At 33.2% G+C, this 8715-nt stretch overlaps 1 protein-coding gene and 1 long non-coding RNA gene across 2 annotated transcripts; one reads left to right on the plus strand and one right to left on the minus strand.

The window, feature by feature from the left end:
• Positions 1–1202: 1202 nt before the first annotated feature.
• Positions 1203–2673, minus strand: LOC120077709 (uncharacterized). Its single transcript, XR_016529584.1, has 3 exons — positions 2289–2673; positions 1483–1554; positions 1203–1384 (listed from the first exon to the last, which is right to left on the minus strand). It is a non-coding gene; the product is annotated as an uncharacterized LOC120077709 (long non-coding RNA).
• A 1352-nt stretch (positions 2674–4025) lies between these two features.
• LOC150036169 (TIP41-like protein) lies at positions 4026–8432 on the plus strand. The gene is made up of 8 exons (XM_090313834.1): positions 4026–4345; positions 5047–5232; positions 5690–5780; positions 6039–6152; positions 6850–6909; positions 7011–7052; positions 7230–7358; positions 8127–8432. The coding sequence occupies exons 1-8, from the start codon at positions 4206–4208 to the stop codon at positions 8235–8237; spliced, it is 873 nt and encodes a 290-aa protein (XP_090169960.1). The 5' UTR covers positions 4026–4205; the 3' UTR covers positions 8238–8432.
• Positions 8433–8715: the final 283 nt, after the last annotated feature.

Genomic DNA, 8715 nt, shown 5'->3' on the forward strand with positions numbered 1-8715 from the left:
TTTAACCTTTTAATATAACATATTGGAGACTAGAAGGGTAGAGGATAACCTCCGATTTCTAAGGAGTAAGACCTTACCAATTACCAATGAGCTAAACTCATTACAAAATGAAAAGTCGTGACAACCTAGTACATCACTCACTAATTTGTCCTACACCCTGATCACTAATTTGTCCAATATGTGTTGTACTGTAAGACCTATACGCGTACTCCGCTGCATCAAATGTTTCATAGGACTTGTCCAATGCCCCTTTGTATCCACCGACTTGTCCATGACATTTGTGTCAGAATAAATAGATCCCTGGGATACGACCAACAAAAACGACATAGAATTTGTGTTTTCCATCTACCTATAATTTCAGGACATGCATAGTCAAAACGAGTAATCAACGTTGAAGTGAATGGTTTTTTTTTGGGAGTTGGGATGTAGAGGTTATGGTATAAGGGCCCCTTTATACAACCCACTACCTATAAAAAATAACGTATGCAAGTAGGTATGGTAGTTGACACATTATAAATGTCTCTAATGTAATAGTGACTAAGTATTATAGTACATGACATAATTGGATTTTCATGTGCCTAGTTAATTTTCAAAATTTATTGTAAGAAGTTTTTCATGTTATTTAACTTAAAAAGTATATAAGTAAAAACATCAATGTAAATAAAAGTATAGTTATTTCGCTATTTCAAACGTTTATTGCACCATAAATAAAAATATATTTTCAAATTTATAAACTTATTTTCAAACCTATTTTCAAACATATTTTGAAACGTATTTTGAAACTTATTTCAAACCTATTTTGAAACCTATTTTCAAACTTATTTTCAAACTTGTGAACTTGTAAAAAAAAAACTTCTCATAAGTGTATTATTTAATACTTCTTAGACTTATTTTAAAAATCACTCAAAACATATTATTATGTTCAAATTATTAAAGTGAACAATTATAATTAATGTTGGATTAATATTTGAAAACTACATAATAATAAGTTTGATATTGTGTTCATAATTATAAATTTGACATTGTGTTCATAATTTAATTTAACATAAATTAATATAATGGAAATAAAACTTGTAATTGAACTAAATTAATTTGATTGAGGATGTAAATTAATACAAACAAAAATTTAACAATACAATATAATATTTTTCTAATAACTTTGAGTTCGACATATTCTTGTTCAAGAAACAGAGGGGGGAAAATCCCAACATACAAGTTCAAAATACATAACAACGATACATTTGAAGTAAACAGTCCTCAACAAGTATAAGAAAGAAAGAATAGACAGTAATGAAGATCATTCCGAACTTAAAACTTACGAACCTCAAACTAGTTACAAAAGGTATGTTCGATTAGTTTGGGGTATGTTCGATTAGTTTGGGCCCTACACGAAAGAAAAAGAAGTTCAATTAGACCATAGTGATAATGTATGTTAATTCGATTCAAGAATAAAGAAAGAATAGACGGTAACGAAGATCATACCTTTGTTTATGTTCGGATTGAGCGATAGTGAAGACAATCCATAAATAGGGGGTAGAATAATCGGTTGACAGCCTAACAAAAACAAGAGAATGTTAGCGACATATCTTAATTCGACTATAAGAAAAGAAGGAGCCTACCTTATAAGTTGAGGTTAGAGGTGGAAAAAGGAAACAAAGTATATTGAAATAGCCGAACAACACATACTAGAATGGAAAATAGATTTAAGAGAAAGTTGAAATAAAAAGGAAGGTTGAGGGACTTACTAACACAGTTTAGAAAAGAGTTTGTGGAGAAGTCTCAAAAAATATGAACACGGATTGGGATATAAGTAGCGCATACAATAAGTAGGGTTGGTGAGGAAGGTTAGGTAAACTTAAGTGCACCTAACTCAATAAATTCAAACAGTAAACCCATATTAAAGAAAGTGAAGTCAAAAGTAAATAAATTAAGTAATGGTCAGGTCACTATTAATTTGGTGGTTGAACTAAAAAATGACATACAACATAATGAAGGCCTCAGGATTTCAAAAAACCATTTGATTGGAACAAATCCAACTCCAAGCAAACCAAATAAACAGTTTCAACAATTTCAAAGTTGAAATCAATTTTAAAATGTATAAAAATTAAATTCGTTTGAATGCTAAAAAAAATTAATGGAATAAAGCAAAAAATACATTCACTCAGAAAACAGGTTGAAAGGAAATAAAACTAAAACATAAATCATACTCCAAAGATAAGGAAAAATAGTTTCAAAAACAGTTTCAAACTCATCATCGACCTTACAAGGGAAAAAAAGAGAAAACATACCTGTTCTTAGGTGGATTGACCCCCACCAAGCTCCAATAACACAGTCTGCATTCCCTACCAGGGGTTAACTTGCCTCCAATTTACATGAAAAAGCAAAAGAAAAATGGCAAGGGAGGACACATGATTTAATATTGAAGCGACGAGAAAATCTGGATAAAAAAGTACGGAAGCAGACCAGAACAATAGACAGTAGTTGTAGGAGGAAGAAGAAGATTATAAAAATTATACAGGTTTGCAAGAAAGAAAATCAAACATGCACGAGGAAGAACAAAGACAGATTTAATAACATATAAATTGATAAAAAAAAATAAAATAATAATAAACTCATTCAAGCAAGTGGAACAATAGACAGTAGGAAAATAAAAACCATCAAGGTTTGCTTTGGACAGTCCAGAATCGGAATCACAAAAAGAACATTCAATAGTCCAGAATTAGAAAATTAAACAACGAAGGAAGAACATCAAACAACTTGAAGGAAGAATATCAAACATGCATGAGGAAGAATAGAGACGGATCTAATAACACATATATAGATAAAAAAATTTTTTATCAAGGTTCTCCTTTGGACAACAGGAATCAGAATAAAAAAAATATGAATAACATCAAACATGTATGAGGAAATCAAGACGAATTTAACACTAATCGTCAGCGTAGATTAATGTAATTGCAGAAAAAAAAAAAGTAGAACTGAACAAAAAAAACCTAGATCTAACACTAATTGTCATCATAGAAGATGATAATCACAAAAAAAAAAAAGTAGATCTGCGCAAAAAAAAAAACCTAGATCTACTATAAAAAAAAACCAAAATATCGTTAGATCTATAACAAAATCGTTCGAAATCATAGAATAGACATACAGAGAAACCAAAAAAACCCAATCAAAATCAAAGAAACGAAGAGACGTATAGAGAAACAAAAAAAAAAATACACGGAGGAACCAAAGCAGAGAACGAGTAGATGAAGAGAAATACAACCCATTCTAGTCGGAGAAACGAAAGACATACAACCCATTCCATCCAGAGGGAGAACGAAGAGATCAGACGAAGAAGAGAACCCAAACGGTGGAAGAAAGGAGAAAATGAGAAAAGAGAGAGTGGTGATTAATTACGCGTGACAGAAGAGATAGAGGGTTGAAGAATAGACCTATAAAAATGGGGCGTGAAACGAGAGAAGTAAACGAGGGAGTAAAACGATGGGTTGCCAGTTTCAAATTTCACCACCATCAAACACCAGGTGGACCTTTTAAGCCCACCCAATCCAACTCAAGCCCACCATCAAACAATCCCTTGGTGTATTAAGACCACGTTTACCCCAATAGACTTATTACATCAATGGTAATCCGAAAAGTGGGTCTCATTTGATTGTGTTTACATCAATGGTAATCTAAAATGTGGGTCTCATTTTATTATGTTTAGTATTGTTTACTTGTGTTTTGTACCTATACTGACATATTGACTCCAGTTCCAAATTGATTGAGAATTATGAATTTAGATGAATTTGGATTACATTTTTAAGTGCTTAATTTAAAAACAAGTCATTTTGAAGAAAAATTGGAGTGTTTGACGACCAATCAAAATAATTTTTGAGGTGTATTTTAAACAAATTTTATCAAAAGAGTTTAAATAAAAATGAACTTTTAAAAAAATACTTTTTTCTTAAGTCAAACGATAATGGTAACCGTAAATATGACATTCAAACATTATTAAAAAAAAAAAAAGAAACAAAAAGAGCAGCTTCTCTTCTAGTCTAGGAGGAGACATCGTCTCTAGGAAGCCCAAGCCCTATGGTGGACCCACTTCAACCCGACCCGAACCCGACGATCCCATTGTTCGTCAAACCGGCCGAACCGCGAAGCACGAAAGAGGAAGAATTAGAAGGAGCAAGTCCAAGGTCTACCATCGCCGATTGCGTATTGTAATGGAGGTTGAACCAGACGAGAAGGAATTGAAAGCTGCCGGAGCTCAGCTCCTGCCTGACGGACGGCGAGGTCTCCGCATACATGGTTGGGAGATCGAGACTCACAAGCGCTCCATTCTTACCTCCTCCAATTTCGAGCAGTACTTTCTTCCGCTCTCCCTCTATCAATGATACACCTGTTTCTGTTTTTTGAAAGAATGTTGCGTCGTGCTAAATTGAACTTCTCTACTTCATGAAAGTCTGGAAATGGATTTTGCTATGACATCAAATAGTTTATCCCGCTTTGAAATCCGCTTTTCCCTTTCCTAAATTGAAATTTCTCGTTATCACTATCATTCAAATGCATCGTTAGCCTCAGTTGTGCTCCAGTTTTATTTCTGAACAAAGATTTATCGGCTTGTGATGGCAGATAATTGTTGACTATGATTTTTTAAAAAATTTAAATTTAAACCTTCAACCGTTGTTTTAATAGCCAAGTGGTAATCTTCGTTCCATGTCCTGTACTCTATTGAGCATTATTTTGAACTACTATTTCTTTAGGTTTTAGGCTTTGAATGATATAATGTTGTTCTTAATCATGAATGGAACGTCCATGGATCATTTCCTATTCAGACAGAAGTATTTTTCTGGGAGGATGTAGTGATCGGTTTTTTAGTTCTATTAGAAATGGAACCGAGGGCGGACAAATTGTTGGAAGTTCTTTTGTTGCTGCTAAAAGTTAATGACTTCCTTTATCCACTGTAGTTTCAATTGAGATAACCCCTAGACATGCACATGCAAGAATCACAAATATGTCATGTAACGGTTGCACTTTGAATAATGTCACTCAATCTGCTTGTAGATGGGAACAGAAACTTCAAACGTCTCACTTGCCAGAGATGGTGTTCGGTGACAGTTTGTTAGTTCTCAAACATATGGAAACGGGAGTTCAAATTTATTTTAATGCCTTTGATGCTCTAACTGGGTGGAAAAAGGAAGCTCTGCCTCCTGTTGAGGTTCCTGCAGCTGCGAAATGGAAATTCAGAAGGTAATAGGAAATTTTTCTTTCTTGTCGATCTAATGAATGGAAAGTATTTACAAATTTACGTCAGTCATAGTTACATTATACATTACTTTTCAATGTTTATAATTTAGTGGCTGGTGAATTTTAAGAGGACTCCCATTTGGCTTATATGTCTTAGTCTATAGTAATCTTAGTGAAATCTTGGTAGAAGGACTTATTTCTTTGAAGGGTTGCTAATGCATATTTAATTATCCTCTTTCTTTGTTGGTTCTTGATTGGAAGGCATTTTGTAAGTACTAAGTAGCTCGCTGGGCAGGGGAGCTCTCTTTCCCCGCCCTACGTTGTACCTCCAGTTTTTGTTTTATAATATTTCTGATGTTTCTTATAATATGTATATAGTTCCCACATCTGATGAAAGGTTTTCTTACTTGCTAGATAGAAATATATCTTTGTAGGATCTGACAATTTTATGAATTTGCAGCAAACCTTCCCAGCAGGTGATATTGGATTATGATTATACATTCACTACGCCATATTGTGGAAGTGAAACAATTGAAGCAGATACAGAGAAGGTAGATTCTTCTGCCCTTTATATAATTGGAAGCGGCAGTTTCTGGTTGAGTTGAGTTCTCGAATAGCTTTTGTTGGTTTGGGCATTTTTTGACCCATTAATATTTTTAGCAAGTAATTTTCATACTTGTGGCCGTTCCGTTGGTACCTTGAGATTGAGGATCAATTTGAACTGCGAATGTGATTGCAAAGGCATTTAATTTCTAAACTGAAGAATGCAATTGCTGTGTCAGTGACTAGTATTTTCTATTAATGATCAGCGTGGAAGAGAGCAAACATGTGAAGAAAGCATTGGTCTCTGTTGGGAGGACAGCAAGGAGAAAATTGATTTAGTCTCACTCTCACTAAAGGAGCCTATCCTCTTTTATGATGAGGTAGGAAGTATGAAACATGGCAGAGCATATAAATGGAAGTATACACGAACATTTTGTGTATAATTTTTTTTGGGGGCAAAAATCAGTTTATACTCCTTTTGGAGGTTGTATCACCTAAACCTAAAACTAGCAATTTTCTCAATTAAAACTCTAAACTTTCATAAGTGAATAAATTTAAACCTATTTTTGGGGGTAAAAATCAATTTATACTCCTTTTGGAGCCTATCCTCTTATTAGTATGAATATAAGTAGTTTTTCATCTTATTGTCTTTCTCTATTTTTCTCGACTTATTTAAGAAGAATTTTGTGTTCATTTCTTTGCTATTTTAGTAGGATTTTGAGCAAAGAATAATTTATTTTCTCGACTTATTTAAGAAGAATTTTGTGTTCATTTCTTTGCTATTTTAGTAGGATTTTGAGCAAAGAATAATTTATTTAAGTGATTTTGAGTTGAACTGAAATAAACTTACATGAAAATAGTTATAAATCACTATTGGATGGTCTAAATTGATTTACTTGAAAGTTTAGGTTTTAATAGATACAATTATTATTATGAGATTTTAATTGATACGAGTCTCGAAGTTCTTGGGGGTATAAATTGAATTTTTCACATTTTGTTTTGTTTTGTTTTATTTAAGTCCTCCCTTTGTGGTATATTCTTTCCTCCCCTGATCTAACTGTTCATGGAACTCAACAGGTAATCTTATATGAGGATGAGTTGGCTGACAATGGCATATCACTTTTAACAGTTAAAGTGGTAAGTTACCAAATTATGATGTTACCAGTATGAAAGTAATGTTTTTGCTAAAGTACTATTATATCTCCAGGGACTTACATTTTTTTTGTTTGAATTTCTAGAGAGTCATGCCAAGTGGTTGGTTTCTTCTTTTACGTTTCTGGGTAAGTTATCACTCTTGATTTCTTGAATATCTAACCATCATTTTTCTAAGAATTTTTAAACCATTTTCACTCACTTATAGTTATCTTAGCATTTTTTATGAGAGAATGTTAGGACAATTGAAGAACTTTAGTTCTTTGGCTTACCATTTCTTTTCCTCTCTAACTTTGGTTCTACAGCTTAGAGTTGATGGAGTGCTTATGAGATTGAGGGACACTCGTATGCATTGCATATTTAGCAACAGTGAAAATCCAATAATTCTTCGAGAAACTTGCTGGAGAGAGGCTACGTTTCAAGCTCTCTCTGAAGTAAGAGTTCATTGGCTATTGCATGCTAAGGTTTGCTTGTGTTGGGGAAAGATGTTAAACTCAAAATATAAAATACTAATCCTTCGGAACTTTTATTTTCCTGTGCCCCAAGGGATAACCCCTTTGGCAAGGGCTTGGAATCTCTTGGTTATACCAGCTTAGAGGTCCTAAGTTCAAGCTTTTGAGTGAGATTAATAAAAAAAAAAAAAAAAAAAAAAATCTTTAATGTCTCCTAGTTCTGGATCTTGGGGAGGGGCCAGGTGCCAGGTGCCGTAGGTATAGGGTAACAAAACTCCAATTCTTGGTTATATATGTAATAAAAAAATCAGCATGTGTAAAATATTAGCTTGAAAAGGAATATAATGTACGTGCTCAAGCTTTGTTAAAAAAAATTCTCTGTGATGTTGGAAACGTTATCTTCAGAACTCAAACTCATTTAGGTACAAGAAACTTTTATGCCCATGGATGTGTAGTGTTATGTACCGAATTATCAAAAGTTAATTTAGAAACTTGCTTAAGCATCAGTTAGTATCATTTTACATATAGTTTTTATTTGATTTTGATTCCAAAATCAGAATATTATGCATTAGACAAGACTGAGAAAAAAGAAATACTGGAATGCATGTTATAGGAGCAAATAGTAAAATTATTCTCGCTACAACAGTCTCCATATCTTCTTCCTAAAAAGCTCATATTTTCAGTTGTCTTGTTCAATTTGATGATGTTTTTATCCATGAACGTTATCTGAATCGATGAATTGATATGCAGAAAGGATACCCGTCTGATTCTGCAGCCTATAGCGATCCGAGTGTCATCTGTGACAAACTCCAGATCATTATGCAAAAGAATCAAAAGCTTAGAGTCTCTGGTAAATTATGATCTTGTAAATTGATACCACATCATTCTAGTTGATTAGCATTTCCTCGTGTATGTTGGTGCTGAAGTTTTTCACTTATAACATTTATTCCATAAGTTGTTTGCATCTTTTTTCTAGGCATAATGTTGTGGAAACTGGAAAAGCACATAACATTAGGTAAAGGATAATGGAAAATACCTCTATTTCCCCCCTCCAAACTTGCATACTTTTAAAAGACTACTCTAGGAAGCATTTCCAATCAAACTATGAATAGAAAATCTTAGGCATCTATCTAGTTGGATCAGAATCGAGTAGTCAATTCATAGGCCAAACCCATGGCTTAATCAACTAACTAGATTTATATTTATTTATTTATTCAGTTTGGTCATGTCATTATTGTTTAGTTAGGTCACAAACTTTTCCAATGTCACTAGGAATGATATTTGCGTACTTTTATAGAACAACCTAACTGGAAAAAAAAAAAGAGGTGAATAAGTAACT

This window comes from Benincasa hispida, chromosome 5, assembly GCF_027475165.1.
Source record: "Benincasa hispida cultivar pf3 chromosome 5, pf3_genome.v1.1, whole genome shotgun sequence".
Taxonomy (NCBI): domain Eukaryota; kingdom Viridiplantae; phylum Streptophyta; class Magnoliopsida; order Cucurbitales; family Cucurbitaceae; genus Benincasa; species Benincasa hispida.

Bases quoted from the DNA above. Each gene is read 5' to 3' on its own strand.
- LOC150036169 (XM_090313834.1), top strand. From the start codon at position 4,206: ATGGAGGTTGAACCAGACGAGAAGGAATTGAAAGCTGCCGGAGCTCAG. The intron at 5,781-6,038 runs GTAGATTCTTCT...ATTAATGATCAG, and splicing joins TTGAAGCAGATACAGAGAAG to CGTGGAAGAGAGCAAACATG. The intron at 6,910-7,010 runs GTAAGTTACCAA...TTGAATTTCTAG, and splicing joins CACTTTTAACAGTTAAAGTG to AGAGTCATGCCAAGTGGTTG.